The following is a 24,227-nucleotide window of genomic DNA, read 5'->3' as shown; positions in this document are numbered from 1 at the left end:
AAGTATTTTCTTTTTTCAGGTCGTTCACCGTGTCCACGCACCATAAGCCTCTAACTTTTGCCTTAAGGCAGAAATCCGACAAAGTCAGTTCACATCGGACATTCTACATTTGTCCGGTAAAGACCCTTAGTCGTAGGTGCTGTTTCTTTGAGATCAACATTCCAGACGAAGTGAATTTTTCGGCAAACACGGTGGCCCAGAAGGTTGATGCAGTTCTTCAAAGTCAAAAGATCACCGAAAAGGGATCTAAGGCCATATATTCCGTCCACTTTCCATAAGAAACTGTTTCGCTCGGTGCACGATCTTGCGCGCACCCCGGCATTTGGACTAGTCTTCAGTAAATATTTCTGGCTGTCCAGGATCAAGCACGTGAATTCTTTGTGTCAGAGAGCCAAAGGCGTAAGGTCACTAGGCATGCTAAGATGAAATTAGATGTATTCCGTAAGTTAACAAAGCGTTTCCACTTCATACATCTCGAAATTATGGCCCTTTGCGATATCCGTGCGGATACACGTATCCACGTACCCGAATCCACTCTTTTCTCAGAGCTCGGAAAACTCCTTGGATTCAAACGCCAGCGGACAACGGCATGCCATCCGCAGTTCAATGGAATGCTAGAACATTGGCATCGAACGTAGAAGGCAGCCATTATGGCGCGCGATGAGCTGTCCTGGTCGCAGGTCTTGCCTTTCGTTTTACTTGGCCCCCGTGATTTATTGTACGGAGAGAATCCACGATCAACCGGCGACCTGGTCCTCGATAAGAGAGACGGGCTTAGAGAAGTTGGATTGTTGTAACAGCTACGGAGGCCGTTCTCAGATGCGACCCGCCTCCCTCCCCTCGTCATAAGCGGGTAACGGTCCACATCCGTGGAGAGCTTGAAATCTGCACCCATGTTATGATGAGGACTAAAGCCACTCGAGCGTGAGGAGGACGTGTTCAGTTTGCACGTCGGCCTTTCTTCCAGGAGGCAGACACGGCCGAGTAGCTCGTCGCAGGTGTTCTCCGCGAAACCCTTCGATTTCAACTGATGACGAGGTGATGTGGCGCAATGAACGTACTGTGTTTTGAAATTGGCGTTGGCAATGACTGAATAAAAAAATCAATATAGACTGACCATCTCTTGAGTCCTTACTAAATTAAAGAATGAATTATTATAAGAATTACTAAATTTAATTAAAAAAACAAAAATGAGTTAAAGAAAACGCATCTTTAATAACCCCTTATTGCCGTGCTGACCTAGCACATCTTATAGACCACTGATACAGTAATTCGCCTTTAAGTTTAGGATTAAGAATTTGAACCACTTACCGCAAAGGGGAAAAATTGGAGGATAGCAATCTGGAAGCGAGCCTTCTCCTTTGTATTGACACGTTATCCACAACTGAGAAGGAAGGTCCGCTATCGCTCAAAAAGACTTCCGATATAAAGGACGGGCGTACTATGAATAACTGAATGCAGTTAAAGGTGACATTTCAATTTTGATGGGATCTGATAACACCTTGCTCAGGCATGTAATGGAAGATCACCATCTTGGGAACCGCAATGGAAACAATGGAATTTGTGTCAAGTCCATATCGGACAGACCACAAATTCACTCTTTCCGGCGTTCCCTCCAAAATCTCGCTCGAAAAGGAAGTGCGGGGAAATTTAAGCGGATAGCAAACCATGTGACTTTTGCTTACGTTTTTCTGATTGCCAGATACAAATCAGTCATATTTTCAAAGCTTGGTTGTAAGGGGGCATAATCTCTTGCGGGCGAATAATGAGAAATGAAGAACTGTTGCTCAGAAGGCGGAAGAGACAGTGGACAGGTTACACATTCAGGACAAGTCCGCTTTGAGTTTTGCCATATAATGAACCCACTATTTTAGGATGCCGGTGAATGAGTCGCCCTGCGAATAGTGTCACTGATTCAGACGCACCTCCCCGCCAGCTAGGAGGAATATGAGTCAGCCGTGCTTGGATGGTATGCAGCCGCCCCCGCCGTGCGAGACTATCAAATTGGGAATTACCAAAGGTAAGATTGGCTATAAGCAGCTTCTCCGCATATAAATCTCTGGGTTCAAATGGCATAATACCAGTCATTCTACAGAAACAGCAGGAAAGGGTTGTGCTGCGGTCTCTGCAAGCCTACCTCAAAGACAAATCCACAGGAGCCGCCCCTAACGAAGTAATTGGCGTGGTTGAGCGGTCACTGCAGTACATGCAGTATACTCTAGCTGCCTTCTTGGATAAAGAGGGAGCATTCAACAATGTAAGTACCAATGCTACCAATCTTAAGCATTGGTTAATATCCATGCTAAGAACCATAGAACGAAGCTTAATAGGATTCAAAGAACCACGTGTACAGGTGCTACCTGCAATCTTGCTCGGCAGATGCTCTCAATGTACTCCTGCATTTCCTCACCCAAGATGTCGACATTAAATATGGTGTAGCGTGCAGTGCTGTCAGATTACGTGAGTCAGGATGCTGAACAGTGAAACCCAACGGCCATAGTGTCATCCTAGACGAGGTACATCGTTGTAATCTGGGCATTCATCATGGATTATGGTACACGCAAGCTGAACTTCACGAGAAACTCTGCTGCGAACTTTCCAACCAGAGCAGAGTAAAAGACTGCCGGCGTGTTGCAAGGCAAAAATTATCTGTAGAGTCGTTCCGGGGATTTTCTCAAATACACACAGTGTATCCGAGTCGTATGGTCTCCCAGGATATTCCAAATGGAAGTGCTGGCGATAGTGGAAACCTGTCGATGGGTGGAGCATAATCCGAGCCCCAAGCGTAACATCTGTTAATCACATAATTGGATATGAATTGTTTCTTCGGTTTCTCTATTCCAATAGGGCCCACACCTACAGGAAAGGCCAGAAAGAGGATCATACTGGAAAAGAAATTAAAGGCACTGACCACAACGGACCAGGGTGCAATAGAGAAACCGAAGGAACAATTCATATCCAACTATGTGATCAACAGATCCAACAAATACTTTATCCAGGAACAGCTTCCACTTCTCAATAAAGGTAAAAGGTAATATCAGGAGGCCTAAAAAGTAGACAAAACTTAAAGTAATGCGAAAGCAGTTCCGGGGTGAAAAACCCAGTTGCAGAAGGAGATATTGCTGATCGGTAAGCTTGTAGAAGTAATACACACACCATCCAGGTTTCAATTCAACCACCTTGCACCTAACAATAATACAGTATATAGCTTGCAGACTTGAGTTCTGCAGAAGGCATAGTAGAAGTGGGTTGTCAAAGCTTTGCCGGATATCCCACTGGATCATTTTATTAGAAGACAACTATCGAAAATTTGCACAAATCAGAATTCCCGACATTCCAGACATCCCGGTTTTGCGCCGAGGTACACCAATTCGATATCCCTAAAAGCTCCTGTCCTGACCTACGTCGTCGCTTCAACTCAGGCAGGGTCTGCCTCGTCTTCTTTTTCTACCATAGATAATGCTCTTCCCGGGCTGGATCATCCTCATCCAAACGGATCAAGTGACCCGTCCACCGTAACCTATTGAGCCGGATTTTATCCACAACCTGATAGTCATAATATCGCTCATAGATTTCGTCGTTATGTTGGCTACGGAATCGTCCATCCTCATGTAGGGGCCAAAAATTCTTCGGAGGATTCTTTTCTCGAACGCGGCCAAGAGTTCGCAATTCTTTTTGCTAAGAACCCAAGTCTCCGAGGAATACATGAGGACTGGCAAGATCATTTTCTTGTACAGTAAGAGCTTTGACCATATGGTGGGACATTTCGAGCGAAACAGTTTTTGTAAACTGAAATAGGCTCTGTTGGCTGCCAACAACGATTGTGATTTTCGACCCTAGATAGGAGAAATTATCAACGGTCTCAAAGTTGTAGTCTCCTATCTTTATTCTTCCCGTTTGACCAGCGCGGTTTTATGTTGTCGGTTGGTTGGTTTTTGGTGCTGACATTGCCACCATATATTTTATCCTGTCTTCATTGATGTGCAGCCCAAGATCTCGCGCCAATCACCGCGTGCTCGATCTGGATGAAGGCAGTCTGTACGTCTCAGTTCCTTCTCCCATGATGTCGTCAGCATAGGCCAGCCGTTGGGTGGTCTTGAAGGGGATCGTACTTCTCGCATTTACCTCAGCATCACGGATAACTTTCTCCAGGGTCAGTTTAAAGAGGACGCGTGATAGGGCATCCCCTTTTCTTAGACCATTGTTGTTGTTGAATGGTCTCGAGAGTGATCCTCCTGCTTTTATCTGGCCTCGCACACTGGTCAGGATCAACCTAGTCAGTCTTATCAATTTCGCCGGAATACCAAATTCTCTCATGGCCGTGTACAGTTTTACCCTGGCTATGCTATCATAGGCGGCTTTAAAGTCGATGAAAAGATGGTGCAATTGATGTCCATATTCCAACAGTTTTTCCATCGCTTGATGCAGAGAGAAAATCTGATCTGTTGCTGATTTGCCTGGAGTGAAGCCTCTCTGGTATGGGCCAATGATGTTTTGGGCATATGGGGCTATCCGCCTTAGCAAGACAGCGGAGAATATCTTATAGAACTAGACCTCCATAATTGCTGCACTGTGTGATATCTCCCTTTTTAAGGTTTTGTGTGAAACAAAACCTTATTAGAATCGAGACGGTGTCTGTCTGTCCGTCTGTCTGTCTGTCTGTCTGTCTGTCACACCCGATTTATTCGGAAACGACTAGACCGATTGTCACGAAAATTGGTGAGAGTATGTAATCTGGTGATCCCTTTACATGCAATAAGTGGCGCCATTTTGTGTTAAGTTTAAGGGGGGGCTCCCCATACATGTGAATGGAGGGTGCAAATTTTTTTTTCACAGAATGTAGCCATGCAGGGTATCAAATCAAAGGTATCAATTAGTACTTTTCGAATATTTCAATATTTGATATTAGATGAAACATAGGGGAGTGAGGGTTCAAAATATGACCCACAAAAAGTGTAACAGGTCTCGTTCTCAGAACCTATCCAACCGAAAAATCTGAAAAAAATCACAGTGGTGCATCTCTACGAAATCTAGGCCTCAAAATATATCCGATTTCGATATCTGCACAAATAAAGTTAATAATAGTATATTTCCACATTTTATAAATTTACCCGGCACCCCCCCTTATGTTCATTCCACAAGTACAAAATTTGGCATGCGTGTAACGAAGAACATAATGCACAATTTGGTCAAGTTTGAAGAAAATCCAACTATTATTAACAAAGTTACAGGGGATGAAACTTTACAATTTTTTGTGAATTTCGTGCACTCTACAACCTGCATGACGTCATCATCACATATCAATTCGTCAATACCATAACGAAATGAGTTCTTATGAATTGGGTGGCAGAGAATTATTTTGTTTTAGTTTTTTAGTTATTTGTCAGCCAGACATGTGTGTATGTAGGTATATAATATATGCGTGCTAATGAACTTGCGGGTAGTGCCTAATTCAGATAGATATAAGAAGTAAATCGGAAATATGGGTACGATCAATTTATATACGTGCATATATGTGTACAGTATTCGGTAATAGGCAGTTTGTTTGTTTAGGGTGAGCGTGATATCTATGGCTGTAATATGTATGTATGTCTCGTAGTTTGGAAAAATATGAAGGATTATGTTGGATTTGTAGCTATATACGGACAGAAAAATGTGCGTTGAAGTTTCTCACATAAGATGAACACAAAACCTTTATACCCGAAGCGCGAGCTTCCGGTATTCCGACTTGTTATATATGGGACAGATAATGCCTCTTTGCCAGTCATCAGGCACTGATTCGCTGTTCCACGCCTTGAGCACAAGTTGATGAACCACTTGGTGTAATTAGTCGTCTCCATATTTAACTAATTCGGCTGTAATTCCATCACCTCCTGGCGACTTATGTTCTTTAAGCTGATGAATTGGACGTTTCTTTTATACTTGGTGGTGGCCCATTCTGCCGGAAATCAGATTTCCCTCTTTGTCTCGGTAGGATGAACATCGAGATGTGTAAGGCTTCATTCTACTGACACTAACAACGCGCCTGGTGTGGTTGCTCCCTGTACTTTTTGAGTTCACAGACCCGTTGGTTCTCCCAGGCTTCCTTTTTCCGTCTGTGAAGTTGCTTCTCCGCTGAGGCCAAGTATCTTTGTGGCCGTATTTATGATAACGTTCTTCAGGTGGTTGTTGTTGATGCTTCATCTCCAGATTCTCTATAGACTGCGATTATTGCGGCATCCATTTCCCTCTTATACGTGTTGCAGAGAGCGGTGTTGTTGATGGCTTCAGTGTTAATTCTCACATGATTGTCAGAAGGGATTCTGGGTGGTGTTGTTATTCGACATTGTTATAGCGAATAATCAATACCAGTGACTTCCACAGCTCTATTGTAATCAGTTCATCTAATTCGAAATCGAATAATATGTCAAAGACCTTTCCGAAATTATTTAGCTATCTAAAAGAAGTTTATAAATTTGCATAAAATTTATTTCAAGTCACCGCCTTAGTACTCCACAATATCCTTAATAAATGCCATTCTGTCATTTCAATTTCTATTAATTAAAAATTAAGATATTTCTCTCATCTAAGTGACATGAACAAGAAAAGGGCTTAATTTATAGAACTTTAACGAAGTAAACTGTCCAACCACTAATTTAGTCTCTAGCAACTGATTTAATCCCTTTTCAACCGGAAGATAAAGAAAAAAGTCAAGGGTTACAATAAATTTCAATATAAATCTGTCCAAGTGCAATAACTCCATTTCGCTTAATGTAGGAAATAAAAATTTATTACATTCTTGGCTTTTCCATTCCTGCCTTCATATTTATAGCTAATTATGAAAGAGTTGCGTAAACTCGGGCACTTCGTATATGGCATAATCAGAACTGGCACTTCGGAAAGAAATTTTAATTGGATAAACTGTTGAATGAAGGAAGTTGATCTAAGGATTTTGTTGGTTGTGAGAACGGGGAATTTGGAATAAACTTCAACTGTCACAGTCCATGCATGGTTAGGGCGTGGATTGATGGGTAATTCCTAGAAAAACGCAACCAAATACAATCCTCATCAATTAAAATTGAACCCAATGTCTACAGACTCCGTCAGCTTCTCATTTCCTCCTTCAAAGCAAAAAACATCCTTATGATTGCATTTTAAATTAGGCGACGTTAAAAACTCATTTTCCACCTCCAAAACTCGCCAACTCTCGTCACCATCGTGTTCGTTCAATGTCTTTAAATGGTTCATTAACACAAAAGTCAAATTCAACTACTCTTTCAGTTTGTACAAGCTAATTTATCAGATAAATTAATTGGCGAAAAAAATTTTTAATTAAAAAAACGAACAAGCAGAACAAAACGTAGAGAGTAGATAGGACAATAAAAAGTGTTTCATTGCTTCTCTCATTTTTCTGTGAAAATGGTCACGACGGTGCAACGTCAACGATGCTGGCAATGGCGATGGCATCACCTCATTTCTTCAATAGCGTCGTCAGTCACAAAGTCAACTTTATAGGACCAAACGAACGGGTTAACTCAGCGCATTGAAAAAAATGTGCCATTATATATCAGGTATATCGGGGAAAGACAAGTAGTGGGAGGGATTGAACAAATAGATTAAAACCATTTGGGGATAGCTGTGCGCTAACAAGAACCTTAAAATAAAAGAAAATTTTCTTTAATTTATGTAATTCATTAATGAAATTCAACGGATAATTCTTTGTTTCTCTCCTCGCCACGACGGCGAAGTGGATATAAAATCCTGTCGCCTCTTCCCAACCCTTCCGTGCTTCCTACCCCTTTTCCCTTTCCTCCGAACTCTCTGGCTCTCGTCGCGAACTTTTATCAGCCCACGTTCATAATATTGCTTGCCCATCGTCAACTTCATCTTTCAAGTGGTTGATACTTACCAAGCCTGACATAACACTGATAATCCGCTGTGCAACACTCAGAAAAAAAAAAACCCTCGGAAAAATCAACTGTAGGAAAAAACAGGATACCGCCCTATTGGTGAACGGTGTGACGGCAGATACGATACCAATGTGGCGAACGCGGGAGGACAAATTAACCCCATCTTGACATCACCCGGTACCGATACGAACTTTTTTTGTGCTCCACTTTTTCAATGTTTGTTTTGTTCCTCAACGGTGATTCTGGTGTCTAATGTTTCGGATTTGAATAGAGGATATTGTGGATGAAAGGGTAAATTTAGTAAAGAGCTGATTTCTCCAGGAAGTAGTTTCGTTTCGCCTTGATTCACTGAACATTTTGGGAGAATTTGTAATTATCCTTATGTCGTCTCAAAGTTAACATATTCATTCTATTAATACAGATGTGAGGACTAAATATATCTGAATCAAGGAGTAGGTTTTCCTATTCATGACCTCAGCCTTCCTTACCGTAGTATCCGCTTCCCATGGAATTTAGAGTTGCATCCACATCTATCACCTATCGCGTTCGCAAACTCAGCATTAGCATCAAGGATTATCTATCAAACTCAGATCCTTTCCCGCTACAACCCCTTCGAAATCGCTGCTCAATGTTTATAGGGACAGATAAACTTTAAGTAAACATTTTTTTTAATTATTCGCAATGTGTACTGCATCAAGTTTATTTGGGCTTACGCAAGGATAATAACAATAAAACATTCAGTTAGTTGATAGGATGATATCAAATAGGAGTCGTAAGCTTCAGTTGTTAGGGTGGTCAGGTAGGATAAGATGGTGGTTATTGCGTTGAGCTGTGAAATATATCGGTTTAAGTGTTGGGAGTACGTTTGTCAACAATTTAGGGCATGCAACAGTGCTGTTGTTAGGGAGAAGAACAGATAGAACCTCTGATCGTGACGATGCATAAGGCAATAAAAACAAACGGTGGTGAGACAAGAAGTTGAGAAGGAAGAAGAGGAAATTCTATCCATACTTCCACCGACGATGAAAGGATTGAAATATTGAAGGGAAGATGTAGTGAATACGGGGACGTAACTCACAACGTCCAAGTAGGCTTGGGGTTAGAACTTCCCACTATACCAAATACAGTTTTGGCTGAATGGTGTTAGCTAAGTGTTAACTACAAGGTTCCTGCATGAGGAATGAGTAATGTTGAACTGCAGATAAAACCGACCAAGAAGAGTACCCAGCAAGAAATACTGTCTTTTATTAATCAAAAGTGTCAAAACTTTTTTGAATCAATAACTACATAGAGGCTCAAAGCGACTTCAAACGTCTCCTTGTGGCGGAAAGGCGTTTCCAGAAAAATCCTACATTTCAATTTCTGGACTCCAAAATTAATTTGGACAAAATAATTCGTCCTTTCGTTTTCAGCACTGAGTCGTCAAATCGTCGTGCAGCATGACTGAGTTGAGAGTAGTCTTGGATAGTTTGCTGAAACCTGTACCTTAATGAGCAACCAAAAAAGGACATTAGCGTTGTTTTCCTCGGATTTCGGTTCAAAAAATACGTTTAGGAGAATCGACAAATTTGGGTGGTAGGAGAGGATAGCAATTTGCAATTAATCTTGTAGAGAAAGAGATTATTCGATCCAGTCGAATGCTGCAAGCTTTGTACCGTTGCGTACGAAACTACTTCAGTTAAATTTGATACAGTCTACTGCCTACAAACATTGACCAAAGAAGCAAGAGAACCTGGCAGGTGGCCTTCCGGAGAAAAAGCAATAAAAGATTCATAAGCTGACGATATCTTAATCGGCAGTGACCAGTTAAAATGGGCGGTTGACATACAAAATTAATTAACTCCAATGCTGTCATCAGCAGGCTTTGTTAGTGCAAAGAATAAATAACTACGTAAGAAGTGACCTGTGAATCATTCGGCACTCCAATAATTCCACTGAAAGATTTAGCAACTATAGAATCTGATGATGTCAAAACTTGGCATCCAATTACAGATATATTCAGGATTGCAACGAATATCCTTGACAATCATTGGGTCCTAAAGACATTGTCTTTAACGGAGTATCACCAATGTTTTACACTATCTACCTAACCAACCCAATAAGTGTAAGTGAGAAATTGGTTATGTAAGGACTCTGTCAAACTAAAGTTGATTGGGACCAAGAATTCGACAATGAAATGGCTACAGTGGAATGAGTTTTCAACCAAGAGTTATACTCCAGCATAATTGTTTAGGTTTTTGGAGGCAAGTAAGAGAAGCATTGCGACGTATGTTGATATATACAGTTAGCAGAAAAATTCGGTGGAATAGTATTCAAACTTCTATATGCACGGTCTAGAGTGACAGCCAAAAGTGGTGGATACTACAAGGACGGATCCTACCCTCCTCCTCAAAAGTAAAACCATAGTTATGTCAACAGCAGATGGGCAATCTCCCCAAACATCGGGTTCAGAAGGCCTGGCCGTTTGAGGTCAAAAAAATCCTACAAAGCAATTTTTTGTTGTTCCGCAACTAGAATCATTCATTTATAAGTAATTCTAGATAGATCAACAGCAGGTTTTCTACGTGCATTTAAGGGTGGTATAGGTCGCAGGGTGAAACGTGGATTGATACCCACGCTGGAGCATAAAACCTGGGAAAAGCCAGCTGAGCCAACACCAACAGCTCTACTACCAAACCCTTTCTCCATCTCCAAGTGGTGATCTCTGGGAGCTCTTTCTTAATGAAAAACTGCAGACGAAGAAGGATGAAGGCGAGTCTCCCACGCCCAAAAATGGGACAAAATGTATCAACTAGTCCTCCAGGTTGGGGGTTGGGTAGGACTGACAACCCTACACGGAAAACAACTTGTTACGAAGCCATAACAGGAACCTCGGACAGGATGGATTTTACAACGACAAAACCGGCAACGACAACGGATTACCGATTTGCGCAGCGGCCAACCAGTAAACCATGTGCTTGCAGTAGACAGCCAAAAAATGAAATCTGCTGTTATTGGCTTTGAAAACATAGGCGAACGGTTATACACTCTACGCCTGCGAGGCAAATTTAAAAATATAAGCCTCATTAACGTTCACGCCCCTACAGAGGAGACTGCAGAGTCGGAGAAGGATACCTTCTACGAGGCAGCTGAGTTGAACCTCGAAGCCTGTCCCAAGTATAATGGAGCCCGTATTCAGGCGATACGTTGGCTCCCATAGCTTACACCAAAATACTGATGATAACGGACTGCGGATTAATCAGTTAGCAGTATCGCACGAAATGGTTGTTGGAAGTACCTGGTTTGCGCGGAAAGCGGTCCACAGACATACGTGCGCCTCTGCAGGCGAGACCGTTTTCAACCATATTGACTGCTGATTGAACGCCGCCACCTGTCAGCCTCGATGAATGTCAGAACATATAGAGGAGCCACTATAGACTCGTATCACTATCTCGTTGGCGAATTACGACACCACCTACAATCGCCTCTGACAATCAGATGAGACTGAATACTGAAGCCATTCACAACACAGCCTTTCGTAACACCTATAAAGGCTCAAAGTATGGGACAGCGAATCAATGCCTGACGATTGGCAACGAGGCAATATCTGTCTCATACAGAAAAAGGAAGATATCACACAGTGTAGCAATTATAGAGGTATCACGTTGCTGAGTACCATCTATAAGATATTCTCCGCTACCTTGCTAGACCGTATAGCCCCATACGCCCAGAACATCATTGGCCCAAACCAAAGAGCCTTCACTCCAGGCAAATCAGCAATAGATCAGATTTTGTCTCTGCGGCTAGCGATGGAAAAATTGTAGGAATATGGACATCAGTTGCACCATTTTTTCATCGACTTTAAAGCTGCCTATGATAGCATTTTTTTTTTTTTGGGAGTAGGGTAGGTGAATGCGTTTACGCACAGAGTGTTGAACTCCCGCAACAGCACGCTGGCGGACTACCAACTAAACACCTCCCTGTCATCAGAGAACTAGCCTGGAACCGTTTGACACATTACTTCGGGCTAGCCATCCCGCTCTCCCGGCTTTGGGAGCCTTCAAGTCAGGGAATTCCTTTTACCAACGGGAGGGGAGGGGAGGAAGGGAGTTGTTAGTTCAGGGAACCCCTTACCGTCTGATCCCTCTGCCGGTCGAGTTCAATCTTCTTCGTAGTAAGAAGAGCCCGAACATAATGCGGAATACGATTCCAGCTGCCAGCGCTCTTCAGCATCTCTCTGACAATGTTGTCTGGAGAGAGCTCCCCTGTGACTGCATAAAGCTGCTGGCGGAGGCCGTCCCACCTCTCGCAAAAGAAAAAGGTGTGTTCAGCGTCATCCGCCACTCTATTGCAGAACAGACAATCAGGAGATCGCGCCTTCCCATCCCTGTGCAGGTAAGACTGAAAACCTCCATGCCCACTTAGAAGTTGCGTAAGGAAGTAATCAATCTCACCGTGCTTTCTGTTCAACCACGGGTCTAATTTGTCGATGAGCCGCACAGTCCACTTGCCCCTTGGCTCATTTTGCCAAGAAAGTTGCCACTCGTTAAGGGTACGTTGACGTTCTTCACGGGCAACCACTTTTCTTAAGTTTTCGCACTTACGGCGATAGATAGCTTTGCGCTCCTTGGCAAGGAGGGCAACGGGGATCACTCCCGTAATCATCATTACAGCCGGTTCGGAGACCGTGCGATAAGTAGACGCCACTCGCAAAGCTCCCCGCCTCTGCACTTGAGCGAGGCGTTTACGATGCACCTCCTTGTTAAGGGCATCAGCCCATACCTCCGCACCATAGAGAAGGACGGACTGCGTTGCTCCCATGAGGAGACGTCTCCTAGTTGATATAGGGCCGCCGACATTCGCCATTAGCCGACTCAAGGCCGCGACTCCTGCTGCAGCCCTGTCCGCGGCTGCTTTGATTTGCTCGAAGAAGCTCATCTTCGAGTCGAGCATTAAACCAAGGTATTTAATCGCTGGTTTTGACTCTATAGTCAACTCGCCGATCGATATGGGACGCAAGGTCGGGATTCTCCTTCTAGTCAGGATGACTACTTCGGTTTTTTCCAACGCAAGGTTGAAACCGTGAGCAGTCATCCATCCGCTTACCCGTCGCATCAATATGCCAAGTCTGCTTTGCGCCTGTTCAACAGTGCGTCCGGCAACAAGTACCGCAACGTCGTCTGCATAACCGACCAGGCGCGACTCTTCGGGCATATCGAGTCTCAGCAGACTATCGTAGGAAGCGTTCCAGAGGTCCGGCCCTAGGATGGATCGCTGCGCTACTCCCGACGTGATTTCCATCCTCCTCTGGCCCTCTAGCATCTCATAGAACAGGCAGCGGTCTTTCAGATAATCCCTCAATATCCGCAAGAGATAGCTTGGCACGTGAAAGGAGTTCTCTAGTGTGCCTAGCATATCTGTCCATCTTACGGAATTCAAGGCATTTCTGACATCAAGCGTTGTGAGGAGCACTATCCGTAGAGATCGGCGGCTGTGTGCCCCGGCTCGATTAAACGCATCTACGACCTCCATAACAGCATCCACTGTAGATTTCCCTGTTCTAAACCCGAACTGCCTTGCGGATAAGTCCCCGGCAGCACGGATCGCTTCAGCGAGTCTACCCCTGATGAGCTTCTCGAGCACTTTTCCGGCCGTGTCAAGCATACACAGCGGTCGGTATGCAGACGGGAGCTCCGGGTCTCCTTTACCCTTACTGATCAACACGAGTCTGGCCACTTTCCAGCGACAAGGAAAAATGCCCTCCTTCAAGCACGCGTTGAACGTTTCGAGCAGCAATTCTGGCCGTTGGCGGAACACCAGTTTGTAAACTTCCGCCAGGATGCCATCAGGACCTGGCGCCTTCCTGTTTTTCATAGTGAGAACCGCTTCTTCGAGTTCTCCCATTGTGAAAAGGGGGCAATCCACGACGCTTTCCGCGCTATTTACATCAACCCGTACAGGGTGTCTGGAGAACAATGCCCGCACAATGCGGTCCATCTGGTGCTCTGCTCAATATGCAGGGCTTCCGCAGAGCCCCGATTTTTCGAGTGACAAGCTTATAGCCAAGTCCCCACGGGTCATTATTCACCTCATTAACAAGATTTTGCCAGCCGTGAGCTTTGCTTTTATTTATAGCGCTGCGGAGTCTCCTTTTTGCTGATCTATATTGTGCCTTTATGGCACATGCCTCCTCGTTGGCGTACAAACGTTGTGCCAAACGGCGGAGCTTATGACACTCCTTCCGTAGGTCGGCAATTTCCGCCATCGACCAGTACATAGAAGGCTTGTCGCGCCTGGGGCCTCTCCGGGGCATGGAAGCCTCACACGCCGTCGTTATCAGATTCATCACTGAATTTACGACGGTGTCAGCTGCGACACCATCACCCCGCGGAGTGCCCCCCAGCGCGGCCCTACCTGCTCCAAGAGCTTCGACGAACCTTCCGCGACCTTCACCCTCGCGACATTCCACACGCAGGGTATCCCAAGGTATCCCAACGAAATTGATAAGACTGACTATGGTGACCATGACCATCGTGCAAGGCCAGATAAAAGCAGCAGGATCACTCTCGAGATCATTCAACATCAGTAACATTCTAAGGCAAGGGGATGCTCTATCATGCGGCCTTTAACCTGGCCTTGGTGAAAGTGATTCGCGATGCCGATGTAAATGCGAGAGGCACCGTCCTCTTGCAGTCCACCCAAGTACTGGCCTACGCAGACGATACTGACATCATGGGAAGAACCACCCAATATGTACAGCCTACCTTCATCCAGATCGATCAGGCGGCGCGAGATCTTGGGCTACACATTAATAAAGGCAAGACGAAGTACATGGTGGCAACGTCAGCGCCAAAACCGAAAGAACGAACGACATCGAATCGCACTGGTCAAACGAAAACAATGAAGATAGGAGACAACAACTTTGAGACCGTTGAAAATTTCTCCTATCCAGGGTCGAAAATAACAACCGATAACAGCTACGGTGATGAGATCCGCGCACGGTTGTTGTCAGCCAACAGAGCCTATTTCAGCTTACAAAAACTGTTTCGCTCGGAAGTACAGGAGGGCCAGATATGCAATTCCTCAGCGAGGCGAGTTTAAGAGTCTGCTGACAAGTCCTCTTAGGAAAGAAGTTGCACTCATTATCAGGCGTGCAATAAGTATGGCATGGGATGGGAATGAAAAAAAAAAATGTCCCCCAAGATCCTCTATTCATCCATTCCACCGCCTTATGCTGAATAGCCATCTCATCATCATTCAACTAAAAATGATTCTAGGCATGTTTGAAAACTGAGTTAAGCAATGGACTGCAGAATAGATTGACACGGAATACACTCATCTGGGAGTCAACCCATCTCTTTCGGGGGTAGATATGTGGCTTTTCAGGCGTCAAGCCTCTCGCCTACCAAAACCATTTGTGGGCGACGACATTCGCACCCCATGACGGAGTGATCCTACAATCCTACAATTAAGAAAACGCTACACATCTAAACCGAGGAATGGAAAAACATCTCCCCCAATTTAGAGTGTAATACGAACCATGCCCATTGGATAGTTTGTTGTCGGGGGTAACTCACTAACCCTCACTGATCCGTGGTCGCCTCAGCTAGTAAGCCTGACCTTGCCGTGTTATAGGGGGCTATAGCACGGTGGTCCTCCTAACCCCTATACTCGTGGGATTCAGACGAATATATCTGTAATAAAGAAGAGATATCAAAAAATCGAATAATAAACAAGTGAAACAACACAAACTGGTCCATCAAGCGGAGGAACATCTCTATAACACTGAGAGCCAGGTGACTGCTCTCAGTGTTATGGAGATGTTTCTCCCCCAAAAAAGGAGAAGTTGGGCTAGAGCGAAGACCACAACTCACTAAGTCTCAGCGGTTTTATGTAATTAACCTTCAGCCGCTGTTGACGCTTGTTTATAGAACTTTATTCAACCTTAAGTAACTCCACGTTTTTTCATTTCAATTTTTAGTGAATTTTATTAGTAAACAATTGACCAATCCATTAGAATTCTGATATTTTGTTGCCACATCCTAATGATCGACAATAAGGTCGTAATCCTGAGTGCATAATAGACGATAGTCGCTGCAAAACTAACTTGCCATTCAATCGTTCCTAACATTATACTTGAGATGTAAACAAGATGTGTTAACTTTCGTTTTGATGATAATGAAAATCGCCATAGATTCATAAACTAATTGCAGATTTCGTTATCAAGATCCATGAAAGAGAGAGGGCCAGTTGAAGTAATATAAAAGTGGACAGTTCTCAAAATTTAAATCAGTACTGAAAGCCAGTCTGAAGTAAGACATCTACTCGTTAAAAACCCACAGAACCTTCAGCATGAAGCTGTTAATCTTCCTTTTTGCAATCTTTGTGTTGGTAAGTGCGACTGATACGGTATTCCCTTTCCTCTATTTTTCACAATAAAATACTTTCAGGTTGCCGCCGACTGGAAACCGAGAAGCAGGGAACAGTATAACAAAGACGGTGATGAGTGCTTTAAATCTGAGAATATTTCCGAACGTGCTATTCATGGAATCAGAAAACATGTGTTTACCGACGAGTCCAAATGCTTTTTCCGGTGTGTCCTAATGAAAAACAATGTCTGGGATGATACTACAGGATGCAATGTGGAGAGGGTATATAAGGAAGTCACTCACATTGGACTAAAGGCATCAAAGGACGGTTTGACCCAGTGCAATAGTGATGACAAGAAGGATAAGGATCCTTGCCAATGGGTCAACAATATTGTGAGATGTGTCTTTGAACACAATTATATCGAACCAAATTATTAGACAGGGCAAGTCGTGTTCATATTTTGAAGAACCAACTGTGTATGTGCATTTCTATAATTGTGTCTCTGCAATAAAGTTTAGCTAAAGATACCATACTGAAGCTAAATTACTCTAAACACCAAAGAAATCTCTCATTGAAATTTCCAGTTCCTGAATTCTGCTGATTGCTCAAATGATAATAAGGATCAATTTTTACGTTCCATTCCCAAGTGAATATTTGCTTTCGAGTATGTTCACTCCTTATTTGTGGACAACTTATCGAAGACCTATTAGGCTCAAAAAGCAGAAACGAGCAAGGGTATGTCTTAGGTCACCATATCAGGTGTCAGGAAGGAGGCAGTCCTCATTGGCGCAGGTGCTAAATGGTATCTGTGCAATTTGAAGGAAAGTCTGAAACCAGATGAGGCTCAGGATTCTCGGCCATCAGCATCAGAGTCAAGAGAACGGGCAGCAACGCAAGAGGGGAATGCTAGACAGAAACTTAAACCCGAGTCTAAGAGAGAGGAAATTTTGGGGCGAAGGTCGCTATGCTAATGCAGTTAAAAGCACTCCACTGACCATACTGCCGAAAGTATTTTCAGAGCAAATGCTAACTTATGAGCAGTAGAAAATAATTGATTACCGCATCGTCATTGTGTCGTGTCCACCGACATACGCTTCCGACCAGGTATTATACTGGTGGACTGCGCGACTGAAGACACGACGAACTGGCTTAAGACTTTAGCCCCTCAACCGCTAGGATGGAAGTGAAGGGAACTGTCGACGTATGCTGGGCATGATATACCAGGGGCACACATGGTGCCGGTCTACCTTCTCAAAGCCACAGTGATTGAGCCGGGGAAACATCTACGTTTCTTCCTCACTTAAAACACGAATCTCTACACGCGATGATGGAGAGTTTTTAGAAGTAAGGAGAAGGACAAAGGCAAACTCCTCACGATCTGGATAGATGACCAATCCCTGGAGGCAATAAAATATCATAACTGCCTCATCAACTACAGATTTGGTGGTGCACCTGCGCACACGCAGAGGGAGATAACAAGTGAGTATACCTAGGAGGACACATCAGGTGGAAAGCCTACCGAGGTACTCGAAGGAATCGCGGAGCCCATAGAGGCTGAAAGGGCAGAGCCAAGCAGGCAAGTGGACCTGCTACCCACAGAAGAGTAGAAACTGAACAAGTTTATCCTAGACCTTATAGGGTTCAAGTCGAACAGCGAAACGCAAGAAAGTTCTACGTCGGAGGAGGAAGATAATTTTCCGACATTAAAGAAGAGCTCCAAGCACTAATGGAGCCGATAGCGAATACTAAAGTATCCCAGATAAACCTCCACCATGCAAAAGCTGCAGCAATTGCAAGGGCAAGTTCCTAGTATAGCGGCGCAGATTCGTGATCTGCAAAGGAATGCAGTATACAGGTAATTTACGACTCTTCTGGTGAAAAACCAAGAGGTTACATCATTCTCAAAAGAAACTTAAAATATACAATAATATATAATCGCGGCATTAGGATACAACCCAGGAGACGACACACGGGTCCCACTGGAATTAGTCGTTTGATTGTTCTCGGAGAGAAAGGCGAAGAGTTGAATACCTTTTGGAATTCATTCTCAGTAATAAGCAAGGAACACGTCACCATTCGCGGCCAGCACTAGGCAAGAGGTGCTAGACATAACTCTAGGGAACACACTTCGGAAGTGGTTTGCTTTTTCATTAATTGAATGCGGACTCAGGGCTCCCTCAATTCTCAAAGACGAATTCTGCTTTGGCTAACTTGGGCCTGAATTAAATGGTTTCGTTCTGGAGATCATTTCCAAAAATATCATGTTTACGAATTATGTGAAAGGCAGAAAACCCCTGACTGCGACTTAGAGTTATACAGATCCCAAAACCGAGGTGTAGAAGCATGCGAAAAGTAAGCTTTGCTCTAGTTGAAATTGTTTCTAGAATCCCCTTAATAAAAAAATACGTGGTTTGAAGAATATGTTTCAGGAAGCTCGCTGGTTTACTCAATCAATTCAATAAATTTTTTATTGTTCTGGGAAACAAGTTCCATAATTTTCCTGGGCATTATGAGTTTTCCACGATCGAACTTCCTAAAATACTGTGGTCTAATTACATTAAAAGGCTATCGAATCTGTGCAAGGGTTCTGTAAGATTTGAGATGGAAGCGGTCCTTAAAACAATACTGATTTTATTCTTGAAGCGGGCGACCTGGTCTGAGTATACTTCGGGTCAAGGTTGCATTATTCGGCAAGTCCGCACACGACCTCCTCATGGTGGTCGCTGGAAACCATTATCGGACGGGTCAAGATCGACCGAGCTGGAAGTAGGCTCATTCAATTAACGGGAATCTTTTTGCATGCTGCTCATGGGTTACGGCAAATGAATTGTGCGGGGGTACGGGGATCGTCCTAATTGCACCGAAGGTGCTAATAGGACCCCAAACGCCAAAGGCTGCGCGACTAGTGGGGAATTTGGTCTTTAGTACGTAAACTCTGAACACCTTGGATACCTTCAGTTTCAAATAAGACCCTTACCCTTGTTGGCCGGACTACCCAGACTGGATTCTTTCCGGACTACGCCTGGGACCGAGATTTGGACTCAAATACGAAAACTAAAAATAAAAGATAGACGAAGAGTTGGTGTTGGCAGGTGCATCATCGGAGGGTGAATTGCTGGCACCGCTGCACTGAAACCAAATCTCCCGAAGCAAGGCGGCAGACTAACCCGAAACCAGTAACGTTGGGGGATCCCTTAAAAGTGAAGACCGACACTGGAAACTGGCTAAAAAGAGAAGGTCTGATGTCTTGTTCAAGAGCCAGTACCAGAAGGCCATGCATATTCTCAGCAAGATTGCTAAGAATAAGGAGGCTGGTACTGTCCAGTAACGGGATGAAAAGGACGTCGCTAAATACTAGGCGATTGTTGAGGAATGTAACAGAAAACGCTTGGCAAACGAGCAGAAGACGAAGCCTACCGTTTTTAAACGCGCGAACAACAAAGGCGGACACACAGGATTTATCCCCTGCTTCGATTCCTCTCAGGTGGTCCGTGGGTTCCACGTTGTAGCATGCGAGCACCAATTCTCCAGGGACTTTTTCGGTTTGTGCGTCGCTAAGAACAGCGACACCTGGGAGAGCGTAAAACTCAAAGTGAACCACTATGACGAGATCACCAGGAGAACGGTCGCTGGCATCTGTCTGCCGAAGATCCACACGGATAAGGACAAGCTCGTCTAATCCCTGCGTTTTCAAACCCCCAGCATTCCCTTGGGTGAGGGAGTAGTTATCAAGGGGAAGGAACCCCAGGCGAATTGCCAAATTTTTTTGTTCCGTATAAACGGAGTGCCTGGAGGCACTGGAAAAGGTAGACTGCAAAGTTCGATTCAGAGTCAGGAACGCAAAAGTGAAAGTGTTTCGCTCCATAAAGCCAGATGATGACCTCAATCCAATTGACGATGGAGGAGATGAGGATTGACGATCCGACGCGAACTGACGAGCCCCTTACGCAAATCTGCAACACTCGGAGTGCGCCTCGGCTGCTTGTTTTCCTCCTAGAGGAAGACATCGCACTAGCACACTGGATCCGAGAGATCAAAAGCAATTATTATAGTTTATTCCACAGCGCAAGAGACACTGGTTGGAGCACATCTAAAGCGTTATCCCTGTGAAACTACATGCCAACCTATTGATAGGCTGCAACGTCGATAGAAGGTACACGCCTTGACCCAGCTCGGAAATCAACGAAAGATGGGAGTCATTGTGAGTAAGTCTATGTGAGGAAGTTTGGTCAAGTTGTTAAGAACAAACTCTCCAGTGCGCAAATTGGTAACACTGGCACGGCAGGTGAACTGGAGTCAAAGGTCGGCGTTTTGGAGAACTTGAAACCGGCCTGCTAGTGCCCTGGTAAATACAGTATGAAGACACTGCCATACGCCGACTCCCTGAATAAGTTCAAGTGGCCAGCACGACTGTCAAAAAGCGGTCCTGGTTCGACTATTGTCAGAACATTGAAAGCCCCGGGAATCTTTGAGATTTAGTAAAATTATGTCCAAAGAACATATGAGAAGATCCTTTCTTAAGAAGTCGGAAAGCTCCTACACGGAATTGTCTGGTGAAATCCTGGAGCTGATGGTTTCAACTCAGCGAGACGGACTGCTTGGATGATATGCAGCCGTCCCTGCTTTGCAAGACTATTAAATCGGTAATTACCGAGGATGAAATCGGCCGAGTAATAAACAGTTTCTGCGCATATAAATCTTCGGGCCCAGATGACATAAAGTCAGTCATCCCACAGAAGCAGCAGGAAAGGATTGTGCCGTGCCTTGTGGAGATTCTACCTGAGCTGCATCTCTTTGATACCACAGTCTTGGAGACGCACACGAGTGGTTTTCATCCTGAAAGTGGTGCAGCCATGAGTCTGCGAGGGACTTTCGACTAAGACACTAGAATGTGTAGTAGATTTCCACACTTAAGGACGATTATAGAGAGAACGCCTTTCTCTAAGTCCCAGCACGCCTACCTCAAAGACAAATCCACAGAAACCGCTCTCCACGAGGTAATTGGTACGGTTGAGCGGTTACTCCAGTAGAAAGAGTACACTCTTGTTGCCTTCCCGGATATAGACAGGCCCCGCGACAGGTCGACCAAGAAAATGCATACAATGTCGGTCTCAGGTTGAATTTAAACAAATCCGAATTTTTGAATGAAACAGGTACAATCACTGTTAGCGGCAATGATCTGCCCAGAACTGAGCAATTTAAATACCTCGGGTCAACGCTATCAGCCAATGGAGAACTGCGTTACGAAATTGCTTCACGCATTAACGCAAGCTGGATGAAGTGGCGTTCCACAACTGATGTTTTTGTGATCGACGTATCAACGAACGTATCAAATCTAAAATTTACCGCAACGTCGTCCGTCCTGTCGCCCTCTATGGTTCTGAGTGTTGACCAACTATAAAAGACAATGGACGGCGTCTTGCGGTAATGGAGACGAAAATGTTACGTTGGACTAGTGGCGTCATACGTTTAGATGACATTCGAAATGAGGATATCCGCGACCGTTATGGGGTCGCATCGATTGTGGAAAAGTTGAGAGAGAGGCGTCTTCGATGGTACGGTAACGTAATTAGTGCTAACGAGAATTCACTTGCCAAAAATATCGAAATCGATGGTAAACGACCGAAAGGCAGGCCTAAACAACGGTGGCTTGATACGCTGGATGGGGATTTGAAAGCTTCGAGATTGCACCCAGATCAGGCGTTCGATAGAGACAAATGGCAAAACCGACCACGACGAGCCGACCCCGCTTATGAACGGGATAAAGGCTGAAGAAAAAGAAGATATAGACGGAGAATTCAACAACGTTACTACCAAATCTATCAAGGAAGCCATGCTATATATAATAACCAGGATAATCCAGTCGGATCTGGGAGATAGCCATTTGGTCAGAGCTGTGTGTCCCAGAGTTGACCATGTTTCCGGCGCTCTGGTTAATAGTGATGGACGAAATTTTAAGGATATCTTACAGGAGCGGGATGAAAATGTGGCATCTGCCGACGACTGAGTGACATTGGTTCCAGGGATGTTTTCCACCATTATGAGTGACATCAGGGCAGGAGCGTTGAGAAAGGCTGTGCGCCGCAAGATGCGAACTCGGCATAAATCCAACAAAGACAGAACTGATGCTATTTACCACCAAAAAAAGGGTGCCCGAATTCCACCTTCCGCGGCTGAATGAACAAAAACTGATTCGTTCCGAAATTAAATCGGAGATTAAACATAGAGAACTGCGGATTAAGGTCTGCATAACATTCTATGCCTGCAACAGAACCTTTGCAAAGAAATGAGATCTAGGCCCGAGGATGGTTCTTTGGATGTACACAGCTGTGGTGCGTCCCATTCTAACGTACGACTCTATTGTATGGTGGCCGGTTTTGAGCAAAAATTACCATCGAACGAAGCTTAATAGGATTCAAAGAATCGCGTGTGCAGGCGCTACCGGGACTCTGTAGTCGTGCCAAGCAGATGCCCCCATCGTAATCCTACACTTCCTCCCCAGTCCTCCACATTGAATACTTTGTAACCTGCAATGCTGTTAGACTACGTGAGTCCGGACGCTGGAGCCTTGGAAAATATGGGTATTCGCTTCGGACTACGCTACACGCAAGCAATTAAGCTGTGGAATTTCCAACCAGGGCAGGGTGAAAGATCGGCGGCGTGTTACGAGGCTGTGACATAGTATTCGTCACCGACGGATCAAAGACGGTGGAGTCAATGCGGGAGTTTTCTCGAATGCAAACACTGTATACAAGTCGTACGGTCTCCCAGATTTCGCCCGTGTATTCCAAGCGGAAGTACTGGTGATACTGGGCGGTAAGCTCGAGGTCACTCTCCCCCGCGGGGCTGATGAATTGGCCAGGCAGTGCTCTGCTCTTAATTTATTTATTTATTTAATTAACGGACAACAAACATAGAGAATTCCAATTAATTATTGTCCTCAGGAGGAGGAGGAGAAAGCAGAAAACTTATCCTACGTTTAAAACTACTTAAAGTAGGGAAGTTAAAAGGACCAAGCTGTTTTGCATTATAATTTCGGCAAAGCCTGGGAATTGGGGAATGAAAATAGACTTCGAACTCCGCGAAGGGCACGTTGAAAATATCTGCGTTACGTGTGTTATAAGACGCAGGACGGCAGGTGATCTCGTCAGCGGCGGAGCAGTCCATCAAGCCCGAGGAAAGTTTAAAGAATGTGCATAGATCCAGATAGGATCTACGCTGTTGTAAGAAGGGAAGGTTTAGAAAGCGGAGGCGGGAGGGGTAATCCACACTTTTTTTTTCCACGCTTTTCTTAAAGAAGAGAGAACGGGTGAATTTACGTTGCACATTTTCAAGGGCAAGACAATCACAGTTACGAGTGGGTGACCAGATCACGGAGCAATACTCGAGGGCATTCCTCACAAGGGAATTGAAGAGAGCTAAGGAGGCTTGGATGGAGGCAAAATCAGAGGAGGAGCGAAAAATAAAGCCTGACAATTTTGCTCCTCGATTGATGACATCAAGGCAATGGGTGTCAAAGCGGAGCTTATTGTCGAAAGTGACTCCGAGGTCTTGAGTGGAATTTAAGCAGGATAAGGAATGTCCGTCAAGCGAGTAGGAGAAACCATTAGTTGAGCACCAACGAACCAGAGTGTCCAGATTATTCTGAAGGGAAACACAGTCCATAGGCGACGATATAGCGGAAAACAGCCTAAGGTCGTCTGCATAGAGCAAACAGGAACAAGTAAGGAGGGGAGGAAGGTCGTTAATAAAAAATAAAAATAGCAAAGGACCCAGAATAGACCCCTGTGGGACGCCAGAAGAGGGGGAGAAGGAGCGAGAAGTACAGCCGTCAAAAGAGACGCGGCAGGATCGGTTGGAAAGGTAAGAGGCAAGCCATAAAATAAGTGGTATGTGAACGTTTAGGGACGAGAGTTTGGATAGAAGTATCTTGTGATTCACAGTGTCGAAGGCTTTCGCGAAGTCAGTGTAAATGGTATGAACTTCTTG

General features: G+C 44.5%; 2 protein-coding genes across 2 annotated transcripts in view; one reads left to right on the top strand and one right to left on the bottom strand.

Annotated features, from left to right (window-relative positions):
• Window positions 1–24,227, bottom strand: part of LOC119653458 (nuclear pore complex protein Nup88) — a 339,096-nt gene that overhangs the window by 54,130 nt on the left and 260,739 nt on the right. The gene's annotated exons all lie outside the window — the stretch shown is intronic.
• LOC119653463 (general odorant-binding protein 99a-like) lies at window positions 16,099–16,798 on the top strand. Its single transcript, XM_038058075.1, has 2 exons — window positions 16,099–16,259; window positions 16,319–16,798. Exons 1-2 carry the CDS (start codon window positions 16,221–16,223, stop codon window positions 16,673–16,675), a joined length of 396 nt encoding a protein of 131 aa, XP_037914003.1. The 5' UTR covers window positions 16,099–16,220; the 3' UTR covers window positions 16,676–16,798.

This window comes from Hermetia illucens, chromosome 4 (genome assembly GCF_905115235.1).
Source record: "Hermetia illucens chromosome 4, iHerIll2.2.curated.20191125, whole genome shotgun sequence".
In the NCBI taxonomy this organism is placed as follows: domain Eukaryota; kingdom Metazoa; phylum Arthropoda; class Insecta; order Diptera; family Stratiomyidae; genus Hermetia; species Hermetia illucens.
The sequence above is the reverse complement of the archived record's forward strand: the minus strand, read 5'-3'. Positions and strand labels throughout refer to the sequence as shown.